The sequence below is a fragment of the Neovison vison genome, chromosome 9 (assembly GCF_020171115.1).
Source record: "Neovison vison isolate M4711 chromosome 9, ASM_NN_V1, whole genome shotgun sequence".
Taxonomy (NCBI): Eukaryota; Metazoa; Chordata; class Mammalia; order Carnivora; family Mustelidae; genus Neogale; species Neogale vison.
In genome coordinates, this window is record NC_058099.1 from 23,472,398 (window position 1) to 23,497,548 (window position 25,151).

Here is a 25,151-nt window from a genome sequence, read left to right on the forward strand (position 1 = left end):
CATCTTAAATAGTTCTATTTGTTTTAAATCTTCAATGAAACCTCTAACCCTTACTGTTAGCCCTGAATACAGGTTTTTATCTTATCTCTTTATCTTTTAGTGTGGATTTTTTCTAACCCTTAGGTATATGGCTTCTGATAGGAAAATTCTACCCTGGTTTAGAAACATTAAGTTTGATTTTGTAATATTGATATACATAATGTGTTTGTGAATTCCATGTTTTATATGTTAGAAATACCCCCACTTAAATTTAGAGATATTTTCTAAATCATTATTTACATTTTAAAAACATATTTCAGAATAGACATTTTTTAGAAAATTGGGGCTCCCAAGTTATTTTTAGAAATTATAATTTGTGAATACAAATCTGGTCTTAATTCTGAAGTTATTTATGTTTGCCTGTTCAAATATATATTTGAGCTTTTACCATGTGCCACGCACTGTGAGGCTTGGGAACTACAAAGAAGAAGAATAGTAGCTCTTAACTCAGGAAACTGTCTTAAGAACTATTTAAGAGTTGGTTTCTGATTGTGCAACTGGAAAGTTTCAGTTGATTTTAGAACATACATTCAAAATATGACATCTGACCTTCCATATCTTAGAAACTTGATACTACTTTTTTTAATCTCTGTACTGTCTTTGATGCTTTGGTGGCATGCACTGAAAATTAACTCTTCTGTTTGAAGCTATAATTGTCAAGATAAAAGATGAACTTTTTATCTTCGAGTTCACTGCAGCGTTGATCTCTTAGTGATAGTATCTCTCGTGAAAGATAAAGGGATGCAAGCTTACAGCACGGAATGGAAAATATTTTAGAAGTCCTGCTTTGTTTTTAACCACCATTCTTTGCTCTTGTGTGTTTAACTCACTGGAGGCATAATTCAGATTTAAATTAAGACTAACTTACTCAGCAATGCTGTAGCTTATGCAGGGGTTGAGGAGTGCAATGTGGTGTTTCAGTAGTCATCAGTCTAAATGATTTTATTTTTGAAATGTTACATGGTAGCTTTGCATGGGAGGAATTGTAGAAATCTGTCATAATTATTATATATTCTGAAAACAAAATTTTTTTAAAAATGTAAGGTTATGTGTGATTGTGAAAGATGAGAGAAGTTATACTCAAAATATAGCATTCAGGGAGAGCTATAATTTTATTGATTAAGGAATTGATTAAGGAATTTGTTGATTAAGGAATAATCATTATAGTAATGATTATTCTTTATTTACAGTCAATTTGTCCTAGAGCTTATGTTTTAAAAAGAATGGATATTTCAAGTGGAATGTCAGATTTTAAAAAGTATTTTGTTATGAAATATTTCATATATAAAAAGATGTAAAGAACATCAGTGAGTTTGTCCTCCAGCTTGATAAAACATTCCCTGTATAATTAAAGCCCATTTTGTATCCCTTCTAATTGTGCATCTACCTGCTGACATCCCCCCCGCCCCCGCAGGGTTGTATTCTGAAATTGATATTATCATTACCTTAACCTTAGATTCTTATTATTACTGTTTTTGTAACTTTAGTGGCATCAAAGGGAAAAAATATTTTGAATGTAATTCCTATTTTAATTTGCTCCTTTTTTATTTGTATAATTTAGGGAATACCTATTTTGTAAGGCATACTTTTTCTAAAGCTATGTATTTGCTAATTGATAGTAAAATTCCAGGAGATTGAGTTCAGCTAATGTACTATCATTACTTCGTTTAAATATTTTATTTCGTTTTGAATACTTACCAGATTATAAATTACAACTTGAAATGTAAATATACCATTGTGTGAGAATTCAAACATAAATATGTTCAAATTGACTGCCTTTCTTAGATAGGACAATAATAAACTTTTTATATAACAATAGTAATTAATGCTATTAGTTAATTTTCTGAACTTGCTTACAGCTTTCGCTGCTTTAATCATTATGCCGTAGTTTGATTTGCAATGCTGAATATCCTATTTTGTCTTAATAATATTTGGATATATATGCATTTTTATTAAGTTATGCTCAGAAGATGAGTAATTCTCTTTTTCCTTTCTATGCAGATGATCATCTGGTTGGAGAAGATGTTAGACAAAATAATAAGTATTTTCATCATATTTTTGTTAGTGATAGGAACTCTTCTGTTAGCTCTACTCCTGACTGCAAAGGTAGAGTATGACAGTTACTATTGCCATTAATAAACTCTTGTTGGAATTTTAGTATGCAGGGGTGCATGGGTGGCTTAGTTGGTTAGAAATCTGACTCTTGGTATAACCTCAGGTCTTGATCTCAGGGTTGGGCTCCATACTGGGAGTGGAGCCTACTTAAAAAACTGTAGTATGTACAAGAAGCTGGCAGAAGCTGGAAAGCTTCCTTTGCTTATAAATATATATATAACAAATTATTTAGATTTTTGCATTATTAGTTTTGCCATGAATTTGTCTACTTTTATTTTTTTATGTGCATTTTTATTTTGTTTTTAGCAAAATCCTCAGAAGTGATCACAGAAGAAATGATCACAGATAGTGAAGAATAAATGGCTTCTTTTAAATGGGAGAAATGTGATCTGGTCTCATGAGTCCTAATCTAGTTAGTTCCTTGTTTACTAGATCAGAATTTTTTGATTAGCTCCTTCCCTTCTTGTCCCATTGGTCTTTCTCTAATATACTATAGAATCTTTATATCTCAATTTCTAGTTCCTTCTAGCTTACACTTCCAGTTTTTTCTCTTCTTAGTTTGGACTGCTGTAATAGAATACTATACACTGGGAAACTTAAACAACAAACATTTATTTGTCACAGTTCTGAAGTTGGGGAGTCTCAGATCAAGGTGCCATCACAGTCAAGTTCTTGGTAAAAGGTACTCTGGTTTAGAAGTGACCGTTTTCTTCTTGTACCCTCACATGGGAGAGAGAAAGGTCACCTCTCTGTGTCTCTTCTTGTAACAACACTGATACCGTAGTGAGGGCTTCCATCCTAATGAACTAATTACTTCCTAAGGCCCTGTCTCTTAACCATCATATTGGAGATTTGGATTTGAACATAAGAATTTTGGGAGGATACAAACATTCAGGTTTTAACACCCTTCTTTGTTTAAAAAAAAAAAAACTTCTCTAAAGTGCAGCTAGAATTTTCTCTATAGTGATGTATCTTCTTGACTTTTTAAGATAAATTCTTATTTTATTTTATTTTATTTTATCTTAATCTTTATCTGAAGTCCCCTGAACTTGTCATCCTAGGTTTTGATATTTACTTTCCAGGAAATGTGAAGTTTATGTGAAATCATGGATATGAAAAATTTTCATATAATGCTGTAGAGATATGTTATCAGTAGATAATCTGATATGCAGAATTTACTGAGGGATTGCATTGTTTCCTGGTATATGAATCTCCACTTGGAAGTCCTGTTCTTGGTTATTTTTAGGCTCAGTATGTCCTCAGTCTCAGCTCGTAATAACTTGCTCTCTCCATATCTCTGTTTCAGTTTCTATGTAATTCTTATCTGTTCTCTGGATACTGATCATGTATAGTCACTTATGTAAACTGTATAGACTTGTTTAGAAACCTTTTTTTGTTTTTGCTACATTTTGCCTAAACCTGCCATTATACATTCTTACCTTATATTCTAGTTCTTAGAGAAACCTTATAACACTATGAGCTTCCATTTTTCTTTTTCTTCTCTCCTGCTCTTCCATTTCACTTTCTTTCTGTGTTTCTTGGCAGAGGGTCTTCTTGACTGCTCATGTCAATTCTTTTTTTTTTTTTTTAAGATTTTATTTATTTGAGAAGGAGAGAGAGAGCAAGCAAGAACACAAGAACAGGGGGAGGAAGAAGCAGACTCCCTGGAGAGCAGGGAGCCCAACATGGGGCTCGATCCCAGGACCCCAGGATCATGACCTGAGCCCAAAGCAGACACTTAACTGACTGAGCCACCCAGGCTCCCCTGCTCATATCAATTCTATTCATTTTTCATATCCTTTTTTTTTTTTTTTCTTAACCCATGCTTCAATGAGCTTTTGCTTTCCTGAACTTGGATAACATGTATTACTGAACTACTTTTTTGTGGTCTAGGACTTAACACAAACTGAGCTTTTGAAGGAAACTTATTGGTTATCTAGTTTATTCTCCCAGCCAATAATGGGATTCTCTAACACCATGAGAGTATCCACTTGAATGTCTAATAGCCATCTCAAATATAACATATCAGAAACTGAATTTCAGCTCTTCCCTTGCTTGTGTGTTCTCCTCCTGAAAGTAAGTATTTTGGCGTAAATGACCACTCCATTCTACTTGCTTAGGTGAAAAGCTTCTGAGTCATCCTTGACTACGTTCTTTCCTTTTGTTATCCACATCCAGTCTGTCAGAATTCCTTTTAGACTTCATCTTTGGGTAATAACAGGGCAAGGATGTCAGATAATTCCTTCCCACAGAAAGCAAGAGCAAAACAGCATAAAATTATTAAAAATACTGGGAAGCCTTGGTGGCTCAGTCAGTTAAATGTCTGACAACTCAGTTCATGATCCTAGAGTTCTGGGATTGAGCCCTGTGTTGGGTTCCCTGCTGAGCAGGGGGTCTGCTTCTTCCTTTCTCCCTGCCCCTCCCCCTGCTCATGCTCTTTCTGTCTTTCTCTCAAATAAATACAATCTTAAAAAATTACTAAAAGCACTGTATGAGGGCATTGGAAAACCATCAGCAGGAACCTGTTGGAAAACCATCAACAGGAAAAACTGTTACTGAAGCTGGTAAAACAGGTAGTTTGTGGCTTTCGTGCTTGGAGTTTTTCTCATTCTGCCTAACTTGGGCAACAGAAACCTGCAGCTTTTCCTGTGGGAGGTAGGAGACTTGGTCTGGGGCTGGCAAGAGAGCAGCTCTAAATTAAAGGGAGAGATTCTGGAAGCAAGAGAACCATGAAGGGCTTAATTATAAGAAGATTAATAAACCATACATCCTAAACTGGTATCTGGGAGACTCCATGGAGCTCTGTGCACTTTGAAAGCTTGGAGAATTTGCAGATTGGTTGTGCCTTTGATTGCATTTCTCAACTCACACATCTTAGGCTACAGAGAATGAAGATTCCTATTGTGAGCATGATTTTTGCCAAAATCATTTGCTGACTGCTAAACTATGTAGGCTCAGGGAAAGGCTTTAGGCTTTAAAAAATAATAATAAAATAAAAAACACTGAGCAGAAACATCAGTGACAGGGAGGGCAGATTTGCAGCTTCACTACAGAAAGTTAATTACTTACTGAAACAAGCAACAGCTCTCAGAAGAACAAAACAAAATCCAGAGTTGCTACAACACATTTAAAAAAAAAATTTTTTTTAAACTAGAAATTACTAGACATAAAAGAAACAGATAAGTGTGACTTGGAGGGGAGAAAAAGCAGTCAAAGAAAGGGATACTTAAGTAGTGCAGATGTTGGATTTAGCAGCGATTATAAATATGTTCAAAAACTAAAGGAAAGTATGCTAATAATGTATAAATAAATGCAGATGCTCAACAGAGAAATGGAGACTATAAAACAGAACTAACTAGAAATCCTAGAGCTGAAAAGAGCAATAACAGGAAAAATTCACTACATAGGCTCAACAGCCGATTTGGGATCCGGGGGAGGGGAGAATGAATTTGAAGAAAGATCAATAGAAGGTTTCCAGTCTTACGAACAAAATATTTTTAAGATAGTGGATGAGGAGAGACTCAAAGATTTGTAAGATGATAGCAAAGATTCTAACAGATATGTAATTGGCCTCCCAGAAAGTGAAAGGAGAAAGAGAAGAGTGGAAAAAAATATTTGAAGAAATAATGGTCAAAAACTTGTCAAGTTTCGTGAAGAGCAATAAAATAGCCAAGAAGCTCAACAAATGCTGAGTGGAATAAATACATATAAAACAAAACCTAGACACCCATTATAGTCCAACTACTGGAGGCCAAAAAGATAAAAAAAATCTTGAAGGAAGCAAGAGAAAAATTACACATCATACGCAGGAGAATAATAAAACAAGTAATAACTGACTTCTCATAATAAACAGTGAACACCACAGGACATTGGAATGACATATTTAGCCTTGGGAAGAAAACAACTAGTCAGCCAAGAATTTTATATTTACTGAAACTATTTTTTTAAAGATTTTATTTATTTATTAGAGCATGCACAACGAGAGGGAGAGAACAGGTGACCTGATGTGGGACTTGATCCCAAGATGCTGGGTTCATGATCTGAGCAGAAGGCAGACACTTAACTGACTGAACCACCCAGGCGTCCCTCTGAAACTATTTTTTGAAAGTAAAAGCAAAACAAAAGTATTTCTAGATAACCAAAACTGAGAATTAGTTAATAGCAGACCCAGAGTATAAGGAATGCTGAAGGAATTCCTTCAGACTGAACAGAAATGACTCCAGAAATAACTTCTATCCAAAGGGAAGAATGAAAAGCACTTGGTAAACATGTGGATATATATAAAAATTACATTCCCCCCCGTCAGTTTATTTAAACAACAGGACTATTTAAAGAAGAGTAAAAAAGTAAAAAACACTGTATTGTAGAGTTCATAATACACATACATGAACTATATGTGTAACCATAGCACAAAAAGACAACTTGGAAACAGAATTATACTGGTTTGAAGTTCTTATATTTAATTGGAAGTAAGTCAGTATAACTTGAGGTGGTTTATGATAAAGATGTGGTTGGCTTGAGATGAATAGCAACCATTAAATTTTAGAGAAACTAAAATGCTATACTAAAAATAGAATTGCTTTACACAGAAGGCAGTGAAAGAATAAATAGGGATGAAACAGGAAAGCAGATAGGAAAATGGCAGACCTGAATCCAGTCATGTCAGTGGATGTATTAAATATGAGGCAGTTAAATAATCAAATGGCAGAGATTTTTCAGCCTGGATATAAAGTAGCAAGTTCTAGCAGATGATATCTATAAGTGGTTTACCCTTGAAATTCAAGCCATAAAAAGACTGATAGTGAGGGACGCCTGGGTGGCTCAGTTGGTTAAGCAGCTGCCTTTGGCTCAGGTCATGATCCCAGCATCCTGGGATCGAGTCCCGCATCGGGCTCCTTGCTTGGCGGGGAGCCTGCTTCTCCCTCTGCCTCTGCCTGCTTCTCTGTCTGCCTGTGCTTACTCTCGCTCCTCTCTCTCTGACAAATAAATAAGTAAAATCTTTAAAAAAAAAAAAAAAAGACTGATAGTGAAAGGATGAAAAAAAAGATACACCACGCAAACTGTAAACATAAGAGTTACAAATTATATTAATATCAGATAATGTACTTAAATATTACTGAAGACCAATAAGAAATGAGGTCTTTCCTTAATGATGGGGTAATACTGCAGTAGGGTATACCGATTTTAAGTGTGTATGTTCCTAACAATAGAGCTCTAAAATACATGAAGCAAAATATTCAGAATTAAAAGGAGAAATAGACAAATCAGTGATTTTAGTTAGGGATTCAGTAATACTTCTCTTGCAGTAATTGAGAGAATAAGTAGATGCAAATTAGTAAGAATATAAAAATCTTGAAATATCAGCCAATGTGAAGTGACAACAGCAGAATCATGTTCTTTCGAGTAAACATGGAATAGCAAGACAAACCATATGCTCAATATGCCTCATTTAAAAATAGTAAATATAGGGGCACCTGGGTGGCTCAGTCCATTAAGTGGCTGCCTTCAGCCCAGGTCATGATCTGGGGAAGTAAGGCCCAAATCGGGCTCCCTGCTCTGTGGGAAGTTGCCTTCTCTCTCTGCCCCTTCCCCTGCTCATTCTCTCTTTCTCCAATAAACTTTTTTTTTTTTTTAAGATTTTATTTATTTATTTGACAGACAGAGTAGGCAGAGAGGCAGGCAGAGAGGAGGAAGCAGGCTCCCTGCTGAGCAGAGAGCCTGATGTGGGGCTTGTTCCCAGGACCCTGAGATCATGACCCAAGCCAAAAGCAGAGGTTTTAACCCACTGAGCTACCCAGGTGCCCCTCCAATAAATCTTCTAAAAAATAGTAAAATATAGAGCATGTTTTCTGGCACTAGCTTGTTTCTTTTTATCCTTCTCTCTCTCTCTGTTTTTAATTTAGAAAGGGGGAGAGTGGGAAGGGCAGAGGGTGAGAAAGAATCTCAAGCAGACTCCACGCTGAGTGGGGATCCCGACACAGGGCTTGACCTTCCAACCCTAAGATCATGACCTGAGCCAAAATCAAGAGTCTGTCACTTAACTGACTGAGCCACCCAGGTACCTCTGTCCTCCTCATTTTGTTTGTTATTTAGCAAGGTAAATTCTGAGATGCAGTTTCAGCTGGTTTTTTGTTTTGTTTTGTTTTGTTTTACTCTGAAACTTTACTAAATTCTTTGTTTGATGTCTCACACTGCGTCATAATTATATAAGTTCATGCAGTGTTGATAAAGCTTATGTATACTGTAGACACATAATGTGTGAGAACTGAATATATTTACCTATTTGTCTTGTGTATGGGTATAAATATTTGAATGTATCTTTTTATGCAATTTTTCCTGAAGTTGTTAAACTTGAAATCAGAGAGCTAGTGTGTACTTTTTATTTTCCATAATGAGGGTCATAGGACATTATGTATAACAGCTGTTCCGTACAGGTTTCTAAATTAATTGGAACTAAGTGTGTAATTATTTGACTCAAAATCATTGTTCCAATAACAGTGTGGAAAAATAAATGTTAAATTGGGCTTATTTTTTATTGAGATTCTTTTCTTTCCTATCTGTAACACAGGTGCATCAAGAGAGTGTACACATGATTGAAGTCACAAGCAATTTGATTAATGAGACTCTAGCAAATCACCCTGAGTGGGCAAAGTAAGAATGTTATTTTGGCAAAAATAGAAATGGATGCCCTAGGTTTAGTATCTGTATTCACAAAATGATCTTCATTGATGCAGCTAATTGGGAAGAGAGGTTTGATGAATGTTGACATTTTTGCATAAGAATGTCATGTTTTGGGGGATGGTGGGAGAGGGATGTACATAAGATTTTGGGAACAGTTTATGGTCAGTGCCTTTATATTTGAAATGAGATTTACAGTTTATGGTATGTTTATGACTTGCAAAGCACTTTCACCTACCGTGTGTCCTGTGTTCCTCGCAGTGACTGAGGCGATTGGAGAGACTGTCCCCATTTCGTACATAGGAAATCAGCATCAAAAGTTAAGCAAATCACTCCCCAGTGGCAGAGTTAGCAGTGTTTCCACCTTGTATCATTTTTTTTTTTTTAAGATTTATTTATTTTAGAGAAAGAACTGAGCTAGAAGAGGGGTAGAGGGAGATAGGGAGAGAGAGAATCCCAAACAGATAAGCAACTGAGTGTGGAGCCCAATGCGGGGCTTGATTTCACTATCCTGAAATCATGACCTGAGCTGAAACCGAGTCAAATGCTTAACGGACTGAGTCATCCGAGGGCTCTCACACTGTATCATTTTGGAGGCAAGGTTGGCAATCTATGGCTTAGGGTGAAATCCAGCCACCTGTTTCTGTAAAGTTTTTTTTGTTTTGTTTTGTTGTTGTTGTTTTTTAAAGATTTTACTTATTTATTGGTTAGAGAGAGAGAGCACAAGCAGGGGTAATGGCAGGCATAGGGGGAAGCAGGCTTCCTGTTGAGCAAGGAACCAATACAGGACTCCATCCCAGGACCCCAGGATCATGACCTGAGCTGAAGGCAGACGCTGAACCGGCTGAGCCACCCAGGCGTCTCTGTAATTTATCAGGCCTAGTAGACACTTGTTAGTCATTAAAGATCTATTCAAATACTAATGTGAATTCTCATACTTTAACACTCAAGGTTATAATTTTCACCATAAAATGTCGTACCAGATAATTGAAAATATTCAGCAGTTCCTTCAAAGCACTGATGAACTGAATAATTTAAAAGCTACTTAATTTTTTCCCCAATCCCACCTCTATTTAAAGATCTCAATTTCCTGTTCATATCTTCATACTTAGATTATTACATTTGTAATCATCTCTAAAGTTTTGTCTTAACTTGCTGAGAAATATTTGAGAATTTGCCAAAAGTTTCAGAAATACTTTATTTGGAGTATAGGAAGAACTGGTTAATATTAAAGATTGAAACCGTACCAATTTGAAGTTGCACTTTCTAATGTATCCAGAATGTCTGGAGGATGTTGTTTATCGAGGGGACATGCTTCTGGAAAAGATACAAAGTGCACTTGATGATATTGCGCAGTCACAACTGAAGACAAGGAGTGGTACCCATAGTCAGTCTCTTCCAGACTCCTAGAACCGGTATACACCATGTGGCTGAGAAAAGAGCTATTTCTGTGCCATTAAGAATTCTGCATCTGGGGCGCCTGGGTGGCTCAGTGGGTTAAGCTGCTGCCTTCGGCTCAGGTCATGATCTCAGGGTCCTGGGATCGAGTCCCACATCGGGCTCTCTGCTCGGCAGGGAAACTGCTTCCTCCTCCCTCTCTGCCTGCCTCTCTGCCTACTTGCGATCTCTCTCTGTCAAATAAATGAATTAAAAAAAAAAAAAAAAGAATTCTGCATCAAATTTAGATGTAAGCCTTACCAACAGTTACAGAAATATTAAGCACTATGACACATTACCTTTTTAGCTATTTTTTAATAGTCTTCTATTTTCACTCTTGATAAGTAAGCCTCTAAAATTGCGATTGAACCAGCTTTAAACCATCATTATACCATCATTTTTTATTATTGAAATGAAATTATTGAGGTAGATATTGCATTAATGGTTTTAATATAATTAAACAGATGTACTTTAAAATTCTTAAAAAAAATGTCTTTTTCTTTGGTTGAAAACAAGTACTTTCCTAGGTATCATTACATTTCGTTAGTGGCAGTTGGCTTTCTCTTTAGGACCATCTTTCTCTCTCTCTTACACAAATACACGCGCAAGCTAGCTATCACTTCCAATTTACTATATAAAGTACTACAAGGATATAAAACCGCTGTAAGTCGAGAACGTTGTGCATTTGACTTGACTCTTTCCCATAAGCCAGCTTTGTAGTGTGTGTCATAGTTAGGCCTCAGGAAAGTTTTTAGTTACTGCTTGCCTTGGCCTTTGGGCATCACTCGTGGATAGTTGAAATCAGGACTATTCAGTTTGTGAATGTCAACATCTGTAGTGTACAACCCTCTGAGGTACAATTTAAAGAATGTATGAGGGGTGCTTGGATGGCTCAGTTGGCTAAGGGTCTGCCTTTGGCTCAGGTCATGATCTCGGGATCCTGCGATCAAGTCCTGTGTCAGGACTCCCTACTCAGCATGGAGTCTGCTTCTCCCTCTCCCTCTGCCCTTCCCCCTTCTTGTGTGCATGCTCTCTCTCTTTATCTCAAATAAATAAATAAGATCTTAATAAAGAATACATGAAGATATTTCTCCTTTGGAAAGCACTAGGCATATGAAATGTGTTATTGATTAAGGCAGATGATATAGCCTGCTTAACAGGATAGTGGGGAGGCCATCTCTCATGGCATGAAGAGAAGTTTTTTCTTTCTCAGTTCTTTACTCAGTTCTTAGATCAACGTGTATGAGAATCACTTTCAGAGCTCATGAGGGTCCTGGTTGCTGGGCCCCAGCCCTGTTTCTTTTTCAGTAGGTCTGGACCTGGGCCCAAGAGTTTGCATGTCTAACACTGAGGCTGGAATAAGGCTGGTGCTGAATAAGGCAGATGATCCAGGATGTGTATGGGCAGAGAAACCAGGCAGAGCAGAATGAAAGGGAGGTTGTGGGGAAAGTGGGTCTAAAAGCTAAGGAGAGCTTGAACAGCCTCTCAATTGGTAGAATTAAGTGTTAGTCAAGGATTCCTGCATGGGATTCATTTGTATCCTCGTGTGATGACTGATTAGTAATTTGTCAGTTACTGATTGTTTAAATACATGGAATTCCAAGAGTTATTGACATAGTCCACTAAAAATGTATTAGTTTTAATTTTTTCTTTCTTTTATTTTAAATTAGTTGGCTTCCTGAGGCGCAAGTAGTCCAAAGAGCCCTCAATTCTGCAGCTAACAACGTGTACCAGTATGGAAGAGAATGGATAACACACAAGGTAAGAGAAGAGCCTCTCTCTGCAAGGTCTTCATTGGTAGGGGCCTCCCTTTGATGAAGTGTAAATGGAGATTCTCTTTAGAACAGTTTCTGTTTTTGAAATATGCTTAAATCTACAGGTCAACAAGAAACATACAATGAAAGTAAACTTTCTGGAAGATTGTATTTAACGGTGCTAGTAGCCTGAACAGAGAGGTTGGTCCTTTGCTTCTTGCTCAAGGTAGATACTCATAATTTATGCCTTAGGACAGAATGATCATTAAGATTGGGTGGTCAAATAAGACTTGGTGGAGAAAGAAATGGTTGTTAGCAAATATTAAATATTACTGTCTGCTGGTGACTGTCCTTGGCAGTTTCCAGTTTATTTCATTTAATCTTTCTAAGAAATTTGCAGTAGTCTAAATTGTTTGGCCCATTTTGCAGAAGAAGAAACAGGCTTAGCAAGGCTAAGTAAATTCCCAGTGGTCATGTAGTGAATGGCAGAGCTTGGTTTCAAACTGAAGACTGCTTGTAAATCCCTTGGTTGTGTCTGCTGTAGCCGGCTGGAAGAGCACGATCGGAACTGGGCTAGGTGCTTTGCTGTGGCACTTGAGATAAACCGTGAAGGATTGAATGATAGGTTTTCAATAGGAGTGTTCATGTGAGCCAAGATATGGAGGTGGAAGTGTGCTTGAGGAGATTAGCTTGTCTGAAGCTTTGTGGAAGGAAATGAAGGATAGAGGATAAGGCACAATTACTGCAGGTAAGGGTCCATTTCTGTGATACAAATTTGGGATTACCCTACCCCCACAATATTACCTATGGGAAAGAAGGTAATTTGGAATTTTAGTATATTGGAGTAATTAGGAACATCTACGGATTAATAAGATTTGTTGCAGTGAGATGTATGTTCAGGAAAAAAGTATTGGTATATGATTCCTTGTTTAAAATTCAGTAACAGGGGTTCCTGGGTGGCTCAGTGGGTTAAGCTTTTGCCTTCGGCTTAGGTCGTCATCTCAGGGTCCTGGGATCGAGCCCTGCATTGGGCTCTCTGCTCAGGGGGGAGCCTGCTTCCCTCCCTCTCTCTGCCTGCCTCTCTGCCTACTTGTGATCTCCCTCTCTGTGTCAAATAAAATTTAATAACAAAAGTCTCAAAAAGAAAGTTATCTTAAAAATTACAGTGTATACATGTGTATAGTAATCTAACCTAAGAATGGAATTGTGGTTGAGTAAAAAGTTAAAAGAAAGATCTGTGTAACTGATTTTCTTGAGTCCAAGGCAGATGACCTAATCGAATGCCACATGGAAGTCTTTAAAAGATAAGTTTATGGGTATAGCTCTCCTAACTACCATAGAAGATCCAGCCAGCCATTGCAAAAGCATTTTAGACTTCTAGAACCGTATTGGCTGACTTACTCTGCTGAAAGAAGGACATTTAGTTTTTTTGGTTTTTCTATTTGAGTTCTGGAATTCTTAATCTATTTGGGAAGAGCTGGAGAAATGTGCATAAGATTTTATAGAAATAACTTTCAGATTACTTAGAAGTTATGTTTGAAACCTTTTACCCAAGCCTTGAAAGGAAAGACAGTTGAAGAGAGATGGGTCTTGCTAACAAAGGTTGTAACATATTCATCATCCTGATTTGGAAGACAGGGGGATAGTATCTAAAATCAATCATTGACTATCCATTGACTGATGAATGGATAAGCAAAATGAGGTATATCTAAATGGTGGAGTATTATTTGGCCATAAAAGGGAAGGAAGCACTGATACATTCTACCATGTGGATGAACCTTGAAAACGTTATGCTGAGCAAAAGAAGCAGTCAAAGTAGATATGTATGATTCCATTTATATGAAATGTCCAGAAGAGGTATATCTACAGAAAAAGAGAATAGAGTAATGGTTTCCAAGGGTAGGGGAGATTTAGCGAAATTAGGGAGTGATTGCTAAGGAGTATGGAGGTTCTTTTTGGGGTAATGAAAATGTTCCAAAATAGGTATTGGTGATGGTCACATAGCTCTGAATATACTAAAAGAAACTATTGAATTGTACACAGAAGTGGGTGAATTATAAGGTGTGTGAATTATCTCAATAAAGTTGTTTTTTAAAAAGAACCATTGAGGCTCCTGGGTGGCTCAGTTGGTTAAGGGTCTGCCTTCAGCTCAGGTCATGATCCCAGGGTCCTAGGATCAAGTCCCACATCGGGCTCCCTGCTCAGCTGGGGGCCTGCTTCTCCCGCTACATGCCGCTCCTCCTGCTTGTGTTCGCACCCTCTCCCTCTCTCTCTGTCAAATAAATAAATAAAATCTTAAAAAAGAAAAAACCCTAAAAACCATTGAAATTGTAGAAGTTGAAATGTAGAAATACTAAGATTCCTTTATTTATTTTAGAATTTTAGAGAGAGCAAGCTCAGAGTGGGGAGGGGGAAGGGAAAAGGGACGGAGAGTGACAGAGGGAAAAGGCGAGGGAGAGAGAGAGAATCCCACACAGGCTTCTTGCTGGAGTGGGGAGCCCAGTGTGGGGCTTGAGCCCACAACTCTGAGATCATTACTGGAGCCAAAATCAAGAATTGGATGCTTAACGTACTGAGCCACCCAGGTACCCCTGTAGGCTAGCTTTTCTAATAAGCTCAGATCTCATCCAGCTAACAATCATGAGAGAATTGGGTCCTAAGAGCTAAAGTATAAAAAGGGATAAAGCTAGGATAAGAGGTCATACTCAGAAAAAGTAGAGTTTTTTAGGATATTTGTAGGTATGAACAGAGAAGGTTTCTGTCTACCTGCCCCGGTCTGCCTTGTCAGCCTTATCTCTTATATCCTCCATGCATTATAGTACCCAGATCTGCTACTTTGCTCTTGCTCAAATCTAGTTTACTTTCTTCATTGGACATCCTTGCTTGAGCTAACCTTTCTGCTTGATAATGTTCTTTCCAAAATTTATACCTAGAGGTGCTGCCCTGAGACAGTAGGAAAATTAGTCCTGAATGGGTTTTCACTGTCCCTTCTCCCATGCCTAGAATGAAGGAAGTGACAGCCAATCCACAAATGTGCCAGGCACTGTTCTAAGTTCTGGGGAAAAGCAGTAGACCAGAAAGAGTTGCCACCCTCCTGGAACTCATTCTGAGAGGAGGAGGAGACAGACATGAAACATGTCAAGAAGTAACCATATCTGTTCTAGAAGTGTTGTGACCAGGTAATGTAAAGTGACTCAGAGCGATGCCTTAGCTAGAATGCCAGAGAATGTCTCTGAGAAGGTAATGCTTTCACCAAGACTGGGAAAGGAATGTTTCAAGTTGAGGGCATAGAAAATTGCAAGGCTCTGAGGTAGCAACAAGCTTGGTTGAAGGAAAGAAAGAAGGCCAGCGTGACTGGAATGGGGGATGTAGTGACAGGATGAACCATAGGTGATGATAAGAAGTTGGGATTTTATTTTAGTTACAAAGATATATATGGATTTAAAGCAGAAAGGGACATGACCTGATTTAGGATATTGAAAGCTCCTTTTGGCTGCTTTATTGGGAGTGATGGGCAGGAATGGAGAAGGCAGGGGTCTGGCTAAAAGAATATTATTCCAGTAGTCCAGGGGAGAGGTTGATGATTTGGACTGGGGTGGTAGAAGCGGGAAATGAGAGAAATGGTCACATTTGGTATATATTTTTGAGGTGGATCTGACAGGAATTACTCATGGATTGGATACGGAGTGAAAAGGAAGGAAGTTTTTGGTTAGCCCACCTGGAAGGGTAACCACTGTGCCACTGTGCCACTTCCCGAGGTGGTGGGGGTGGGACCAGGGAGGGGCGGGATTACAGAGAGATGGAGCTGTAGTTCTGTTTGGGGTGTGTTAAGTTAGAGATCCCTAGCAGATCTCTAAGTCAAAGCATCAGAAAAGGCCCCACGTAGCTGGGGCTGGGGGGGAGGTCTGGGCTGTAGGTGGAAGTTTGAATGTTGTCAGTATCTGTCACTCTACCCAGCAGGAGAGATGAACTGTGTTCGTTTGGTAGGGCTGCCATAACAAAGTACCACAGGCTGGGTGCTCAGACAACAGAAACTTACTTTCTAATGGTTCTACAGGCTGGAAGTCCAAGATCAAGCAAGGTGCTGTGGGATTGATTTCTTTCGAGGCATCTCTCCTCAGCTAATGATGGTGTCTTTTTCACATGGTCTTCTGTCTGTGTGTGTCTGTCTTCTGATCTCTTTTTATAAGGACACCAGTCATACTGGATTATGGCCCACCCTGATGGCCTCCTTTTAATGTAGTTACTTCTTTAAAGACCCTGTCTCCAAGTACAGTTACATTCTGAGGCGTTGGGGGGTCAGGATCTCAATGTAAGAATTTAGGAGGGACACAGTTGATACTATAACATGGCCGAAGGAGACAGACAGAAGAGGACCAAAGATAGATTTCTGGAGCACTTACGTTTTTGAAGGTCCCAGAAGCAAGCCGACAGAGAAGACTGAGGAGGAGTAGCCTGTGGGAGGAACCACCCGTGTCTGTCGTAGAGGCTGAGAGAAGATACTTCCAAGAAAGACTTGGTCAGGTGTGGCAAATGCTGTCAAGGTTCTAAGCAAGATGAGAACAGAGAATTGCCCACTGACTCCCTATCCCCATGTTATAGAGGAGGTTATTCGCCGTAAGTCAGCACAGCTCTCAGATGGCATCCTGAGATGCCTAGTTAGTGCTTCATCGTCTTCCATATGCAAAGAGCATCTCCTACACCACTAACAGTATCTGTGCTCTGGTGAGTCCTCTGATAGCAGTGCTGTTGCCATCAGGCCCCATGCTCTCTGGCCTCGTCTTCCTTGTGGCTTGTGCTATGTACTGTAACGTTAAAACAGGATGGTGTTCTTGGTCTGTGGTTGGCAGCACCACAAGTTGCAAATGATGCTGAATCCTGCCTTCAAAGTCGTGGTGTTGTAGAGTTCTCACTGTCGTGCTGTGATAAAGGGTATCTGGGTTTGAGCTAGTGCTTTATTTCGGCGAAGGCCACTGTGCTGGCAGCCTAGACTAGGGGCTTTTCTGGTTCAAGAAGGATCTCAGAAACTGAGCAGACAATGGCGGAAAGAGTTGGTAGTAGGAGGTCTGTGAGTATCTGACTGTCAGGCTACTTAAAAGACAACTTACAAGTAATTAAAGGAAATTAGACTAGGGTAATTGTGACTTATAGTTATTTTGGGCAGTTTGCTGTGTTAGGTGTTCTTTGTTCATAGGTTTTAGATACTGTAGTTGAAGGACTATTAGAGTTTTAAATCCTACCTCTGCCAGTTAGCTGCCTGACCTTGGTCCTGTCATGGGTCCTTTCTAAATTTGCTATCTCATCTTGAAAGAACAAAGGTGATAAAAACTTTCTTCTTCCTAACTCTTGGGGGTTTTGTAAAGATCACATAATGTAAGGGAAAGTCATTTGTAAATTATAAAATGCTGTGCAAAGGTAAATGGTTTTTATTATATTCACTCATTTGTGTTTGGTTTTTGAATAAGTAAAATATAAAGGAAAACATTGGGCAGATATTTTTGCATCCAGTATGTCTAAAAACTGGTTCAGATTATCTGTAAGGACAGTGTCAAGAGAGCAAAAGGTGTGGATAGGACACACAAAAGAAAACACACATTGAAAACCAACATGGAGGAATGGTCACTCTTGTAGCTGAAGAACAAAAGTAAAAATAATTGGCTCTAGTTATACACCAATTAAATTACCTAATAGCTTGTCCATAAGGCTTTGGAAGAATTGGTTTATTCATATGATATTGGAAAATATTAACTGGTACAATCCCTATAGAAGACAGTTCAACAATGCATAGCAGGAGCCTTTAGTGAAGTGCCTCTTTCCTTTGATTCTTGAACGTTATCTTACTATTAGTAATTAGAAAAAAATCGTGTGCAAGGATGTTCAATGCAGTGTTACTTGTGACATTAAAAATTGGAAATCATCTCTGTATTCCTTGATCGGGTAAAATAAAACCAAAACTTAATGAACTGGGGTGCCTGGCTCGCTTATTTGCTAGAGCGTGCGACTCTTGATTTTGGGATTGGGAGTTGAAGCCCCCAAGTTGGGTGTAGAGATTACTTAAAAATAAAAAATCTTAAAAAAAAAAAGAAAAATTTATGAACTAAAATGGAACCATTAAAAATGAAGATGAAGGTTAGTGATGAAGAATTCTAAATTATATCTATAAATGGGCAGAAAGTTGCAGAGGATATGGAAAAGTAGAAACAGTTATGCTAAGAAATTAGTGTTTATCTTTTAAAAAATGTCTTTGAGGCACCTGGGTGGCTCAGACAGTTAAGCATACAACTCCTGATTTTGGCTCCAGTCGTGATCTCAGGGTCATGGGACTGAGCCCGTGTGAGTCACTGCATGGGGCATGGAGCCTGCTTAAAATTCTCTCTCTCTCTCTCACTTTCTCTCTCTCTCTCAAATAACTAAATTTTTTACTGTTATGTTGTGGTTTTAAAAGCAAAACATGGGGTATTATAATGAATAATTATCCTCAAAGTTATCTTGTCTCACTGTACTTGATTCCCAGAAACATCACCAGTCTAATTAGTCATAACTCTGAGACCTGATGTCTCTCAGCAAACTATAGGAAATATCTGTGTTTATAGCTATGGTCCTAAAATTTTACTTAAAGTTCTGTGGTAATTTTTTAAAAAATATTTTATTTATTTATTTGACAGAGAGAGATTACAAGTAGGCAGAGAGGCAGTCAGGGGGGCAGGGGCAGAAAGCAGGCTCCCCGCTGAGCAGAGAGCCCGATGTGGGACTCGATCCCAGGACCCTGAGATCATGACCTGAGACGAAGGCAGAGGCTTAACCCACTGAGCCACCCAGGCATTCCTAGTTCTGTGGTAATTCTTATACTGGTGATAAATGTAACATGAGCTTTCTGTGTAATAGATGAACATTTGAGCCACATCCAACAGACTTTTCTCTGAGCAGATAAGACTTGCTAAGTCAGTGATCATGGCTTCATATGTACCGTTTTCTAACAACCTGAAGTAACCCCCTCAGATACCCAAAAATAGAGAGAAGCAAAAAGCCAAGAAAGGCGAGGAAATTTGCTAGCAATATTGAAGAGCAGAGTTTAAGAAAAGATCATAAGGTGACTAGAGGCCGTTAAATAATCTGGAATATTTTAGTTTGATTTGGAACAAATGTAAAGACCTAGCATGAATTAATTTTACTGGATTTTTGTCTGAAATATTAAACCAGATCATATCTGTATTTCTTCCAGCTTCATAAAATTCTGGGAGATAAGGTGAACAATACTGCTGTAATTGAAAAGCAAGTACTAGAACTTTGGGACAGATTGTATCATTCTTGGTTTGTAAAGGTAAGTTATTTTATTAGAGGATTTCAGTCGCAAACTATAAAGTCCTTTTATTTTACAGACTCATTGACTAGATAGATGTTAATTAGGTAGATATTAACATTAGGATGTTATTTATTGAAATTCTTAAGTTAAAGGTCCCAAACTTCAGGTCGCTGAAAGTCCCCTTGAATTGATGGTTTATCGGCATGCAGAGCCCAGCAGTCCCTGTGACGTCGTGTTTTTCATCCTGTGTTCATTATCATCAACAGCATCTTATCTCATTGTGTAAAACTGCAACGTGTAAACCATGTATATAATGTTAATTTTTCTAATGGCCACTTAAAACATGAAAAGTAAACAGGTGAAATTAATTTTAGTATTTCACTTACCCCAGCATACCCCCAATATATTATCATTCAGTATGCAAACAAGTAGAAAAAAATCTCAGTGAGATATTTTATATCCTTTTTTTTTTTTTCTTCTTACAAGCCTTGGAAACCTGGTGTATGTTTTATACTAACGCCGTTTTTGGACTCTCCAGGTTTTGGACTAGGTCCATTTTAAGTGCTAATAGCCACATGTGATTAGTGGCTACTGGTTGAGATAGTACAGGTCTAGACATTTTTTTTTCCTTAAAGGAGGTAAATAGAATAGATCCAAAAGTTTGGAGAACTCGATTTTTAATCACCTTTATCTGTTGCTTGTGCTGATATACCCTTACTTCAGAAATTTTGATGGAAAATAATACCACTTTCCACTAAACATAAAAATGCTGGTTTGGAGAGCAGCTGGTTGTGTGGGGTCATGCCGTACACGGGGTTGGCAGGGCCTGTGGGCCTCCAGGAGCAGGGCTGTGGGAGATGACTGTCCAGTGGGGAAGGAGGTAGAGAACCAGACAAGTTGGTGGTCAGTTTTCACAGGGTTGGCAGTAAGAGAGGAGCATGTATAGATCAACCTCTTCACTTGGGGTGGAAGGGAGGAAAGCTCAATTCCAAATTTGAATTTGTTGCTCAGTGACCAGTTTTTACTCTTCCCCTGGGACGAATTGAGGGAACAGTGTTTGTTTTTGTGAGTTTCAGAGTGGAAGTTAAAACTGATTGTAGAATTTGTAACTATTATACAGTTACTTGCTGAAGAACTGGTCGATTGGAAAGATGTCTTTTTCCTCTGCTAATTCTGGGGCTTCTGGTTACAAACAGCATTTTCTATCCCTCACCTCCTTTAAAAAGCTTCATTTTATGGTCCAGGAAGATCAGTGTTTTAAAAGCATAGATTTACAAGCAGGCAGATGTATTCCTTTCTTTATGTCTTTCACTAGGACCTGAAGTCTTCATTGCATAATGAAGAGTGGTATCACTGTACTGTTAGCAAAAGTGTCAGAATGCAAACAAAATATTAAGAAACTACTTTGGTTTCTAAATGTTAACCTCACTAGTCACTTTGTTTATTCCTGTCTCTTCCAAATTTAATTATTCCTGCGTTCTTGTCAGTGTAATTGTCTTCCATATAGAGTTTGATTTGCTCCCTGTTCTTGTTTCTTTTTCTTCTTTCCCTGTTTTGTTGAGATATAATTGACATATAACATTGTATTAGTTTTAGGTGTCCTGTATGTTCTCTCCCCTTGCTGTTTTTATCTTGTGTGGAAGACCGATAAGGAAGATGAGGAAAGGAGGAAAAAAGCAAAATGGTGGGCCCCCCAAAAAAGGTAGAGGGGTGAAAAGAAAAAAGAGAGTAAATGCTGTGTTGGTGTACAGTGGTACAAATTGAGGGATCAAGTGTGTTCACAGCTGTATTTAGGAAGAGACCATTTGAGCTAGGCTAACACATAGTACTGAGAAGGTAAACAGAAAAATACAGTTCAGGTCTTTAGGTGGAGTTCTTAGTTGATTTCTTAAATAATGCAAACTTTTTCACCCTTGAGTAACTATTAAAGTGCCCAAGTAGATCTAAACCGAAATGGGGTATTTATACTTTTCCTGTTTTGGCCGAAGATGGAGATGTCACATCTGAACCATTTTGTTCCGTAGAACGTGACGCACTCTGGAAGGCACAAAGGACAGAAGATGCATATAAGTCGTCAGAATAGCTGGCTGGGAGACATCCTGGACTGGCAGGATATCGCTTCCTTTGTTCACGAGAACATTGAGACATTTCTTTCGGTAAGAAGTAGTATTTTTAGTTTAACTGGACTTAGAAATAAAAATAGAAATTCTAACTTCCAGTTTTCCCCGCACCCTCAGAGGCCTTTGGTTACCCTGTTTTTAATGCCATGACATTTACAATTTTGAGAGTTCTAAATGCACTAGAAAGATGTCCAAAAGCCATAGGCCTCAGGGTAAGTAGTTCCCTGGTGGCTGAAGAGTCACTGAGCAGTGCTGAGTCAGGAAGCGTGTGTGCAGTTTTGTACGCTCTCATTCTGAGATACAGGTACCCCGTCCTCTTAGGCTGACTAGAAAGTCCCCAGGATGGAACCCTGGAGAGAAAACAGCCTTTTGGTGGACAGGGTCTTTGGTAGATGGTGATATGGTTCCCTTTACATTAGAGAGACTGGATGTTCTTCAGCCCACTCTCCAGCCACGTACCACCCACCTCTGCCTTGTGTGCCAAAGGGTCAAAGGCAGCAAGGGACCACTCTTGGTTCCACGGCGTGTTTTGTAAACATGTCTTGGCATGTGGCTTTTCACTGAGAGGAGTTTTCTTGTGAATAGACTCATGACTTTCATCAACCTAACAAAAGTTGACGTTTGCAATGCTAGAATTTTATTTTATTTATTTATTTATTTTTAATTTTTAAGTAAGCTCTACCACCAAAGCAGGGCTCAGACTCAAAACCCTGAGGTCGGGAGTCAGACACTACCAACCAAGCCAGCCAGTGCCCTGCAATGCTAGATTTTTTTAAATTTAATTTTTATCAAACTAATAGATGATCATAGTGGAGAGTCAAAAATATTTTTTTTAGCAAAAAATAACATTAACCTGCTTTGTACTTCCCCATTTCAGTCTCATTTTCTAGAAACAGCTGTCAATTCTTTTAGCTTTCTTTGGATATTTACCTCTAAATTTCCAAAATAACCTGTTGGTCTTTCTTGGTTTTACAATTTTGGTATTATATTTTGGCTTCCTGATAAGGAAGGTGAAGATGAAGATGTGATTTTGAAATCTCCCCATGCTTTCTTACACCACTTTTGGGGTTTTCTTATAACTCCTTTGGTTCTCTTCCCCGCCCTGCCCCCGTCCCTGCGCTCACACTTGCCCTTCCTCCCATGCACTTAATATAGCTGTCGCAGTTTGGAATTAAATCTAGAAATTCATGTCCTTCAGTTCTAAGACTTTATGGTTTTGATAGTCCCCTCCCTGTTTCCTCTAGTCCGATGGCCATGAAACTTTTTGGTCTGAAGATTCCAGAGTATTTGTTTTTGTGGGTTCTGTTGATTATTATTGTATCAGCAGTTAAAACTGAGAACTTTAAAAATATATATTAATTCACTAAAAATAACATTACATATTAATGTAACACATTTCTTACATCTGCAAAGCAACCTTTTTCCAAAACAAAAAATAATTTTTTAATATATGTATTCTCTCAGATAGTTATTATTTATTTATTTTTTAAAAAGATTTTATTTATTTATGTGACAGATGGAGATCACAAGTAGGCAGAGAAGCAGGCAGAGAGAGAGGAGGAAGCAGGCTCCCTGCTGAGCAGAGAGCCCAATGCAGGGCTCCATCCCAGGACCTGGGATCACGACTTAAGCGAAAGGCAGAGGCCCCAACCCACTGAGCCACCCAGGTGCCCCCCAAAATAATTTTTTTTAAAGATTTTATTTATTTATTTGTCATAGAGAGAGAGAGCACAAGCAGGGAGCATCAGGCAGAGGGAGAATCAGGCTCCCCACTGAGCAAGGAGCCTGATGCAGGGCTCAATCCTGGGACTCTAGAATCACGACCTGAGCTAAAGGCAGATACTTACCTGATTGAGACACCCGGGCATCTCCAAAACAAAAAATAATTTAGTGAGAAGGGTGGCTTTCTTTTATATTTTTGTAAATCTGTTTAATGTCTGGATTCTCACACTTGCTTCTATATTCAGTCAGTCAGAATACATTGGTTTTTTTTTTTTTTTAAAGATTTTATGTATTTATTTGACAGACATCACAAGTAGATGGAGAGGCAGGCAGAGAGAGAGGGAAGCAGGCTCCCCGCTGAGCAGAGAGCCCGATGGCGGGACTTGATCCCAGGACCCTGAGATCATGACCTGAGCCGAAGGCAGTGGCTTAACCCACTGAGCCACCCAGGCGCCCGGAATACATTGTTTTGATTGAAATATATGAACAAAATCTAGCCTCATACGGATATGTAGTTGGAAAAGAGGAGAGTCCTTTATTTATTTATTTATTTATTTATTTTTTAAAGATTTTATTTATTTAGTTGACAGAGAGAGATTACAAGTAGGCAGAGAGGCAGGCAGAGAGAGAGGAGGAAGCAGGCTCCCCGCTGAGCAGAGAGCCTGATGCGGGACTCGATCCCAGGACCCTGAGATCATGACCTGAGCCGAAGGCAGCGGCTTAACCCACTGAGCCACCCAGGCGCCCGGAATACATTGTTTTGATTGAAATATATGAACAAAATCTAGCCTCATACGGATATGTAGTTGGAAAAGAGGAGAGTCTTTTAATAGCCTTTTCAGATAATTGTGGTTCTTCTTTCATACTACTCCAAAACTCAACAAATGGTATTTCTTAAAGGTTAGTTGCAGTGTGGAATTTGAAACCATATCAGTAAATTTTTTGCACTGTATTATATTAAAGCCCATTGATCTGTCTTGTTAGAAATCAGCGTTTTACTCTTGCATGTTTTTGTGATATGCACTGGTCATTTAGAATATTGGTTCACTGATTTTTGTACATCATCTAAATTATCAGCACACATTCTTACAGAGTATAAAACAATCACATTCTTTTTTTTTTTTCTTTAAAGATTTTTTAATTTATTTGTCAGAGAGAGAGAGGGAGAGAGAGCAAGCACAGGCAGACAGAATGCAGGCAGAGGGAGAAGCGGGCTCCCTGGAGCCCGATGTGGGACTCGATCCTGAGGGATCCTGATGGGATCATGACCTGAGCCGAAGGCAGCTGCTAAACCAACTGAGCCACCCAGGCATCCCAAACAATCACATTCTTAATATTACTACCTATTTCATCAGAAAAAAATCTTAAGGTGTCGAGGTCAACCCTTGATCAAATTTTTTATTCCTGCCTTCATACTTGTAATAGACAACAGCTTTCACATTCGGAACCTTTCTGCCTAATCCCCTTGGGTACACAGAAAGGTTACTTGATTGTTGTTGGAGAACTGGCAGTCTACAATTAATGTATTCAGTTAATTTCTTAAGAATCATCACAGAGTATTTCCTATCAGTGTGACCCAGAAAGTATTTAAAATTTTTTTGATAAAAATTCCAAAATGACAGAAGCCCCCAAAAGAATGCATGTAAAAATCACAAGTAAGGGCATTGTTGATTTGTTTCTTGTAATCAGTGGTGTTATTCATTCATTCTTTATCCCACAAGGTCAAATGGTCAGTCATGCATATTTTTGTAGGCACTGCAAAGCATTTTCAAGACTTTCTGTAAGGAGTTATTGTAAATGAAATCAGCCTGCAAAAGCTCTTCCGTGAAGACTGAGCTGAGCTTTGCAAGAACCGCCAGAGACAACAAAATATGCCTTTATAAATGGTACATTTAAGATAGGAAAGGAATGGGTAGGCCTTTCATAGAACAGATGGTATAATTTGCACATATGACAAAAAGCAGAACTGCTGTTTTGGAAAGG

The 25,151-nt window shown here is 38.6% G+C and overlaps 1 protein-coding gene across 2 annotated transcripts in view; it reads left to right on the forward strand.

Annotated features, from left to right (window-relative positions):
• Nucleotides 1–25,151, forward strand: part of TMEM245 (transmembrane protein 245) — a 98,417-nt gene that overhangs the window by 39,244 nt on the left and 34,022 nt on the right. For both annotated transcript variants that reach the window (XM_044265183.1, XM_044265184.1), the window contains 5 exons: nt 2,041–2,145; nt 8,723–8,805; nt 11,940–12,030; nt 19,246–19,344; nt 21,351–21,482. In XM_044265183.1, the coding sequence (XP_044121118.1) occupies nt 2,041–2,145; nt 8,723–8,805; nt 11,940–12,030; nt 19,246–19,344; nt 21,351–21,482 (510 nt within the window). The remainder of the gene's footprint in view (nt 1–2,040; nt 2,146–8,722; nt 8,806–11,939; nt 12,031–19,245; nt 19,345–21,350; nt 21,483–25,151) is intronic.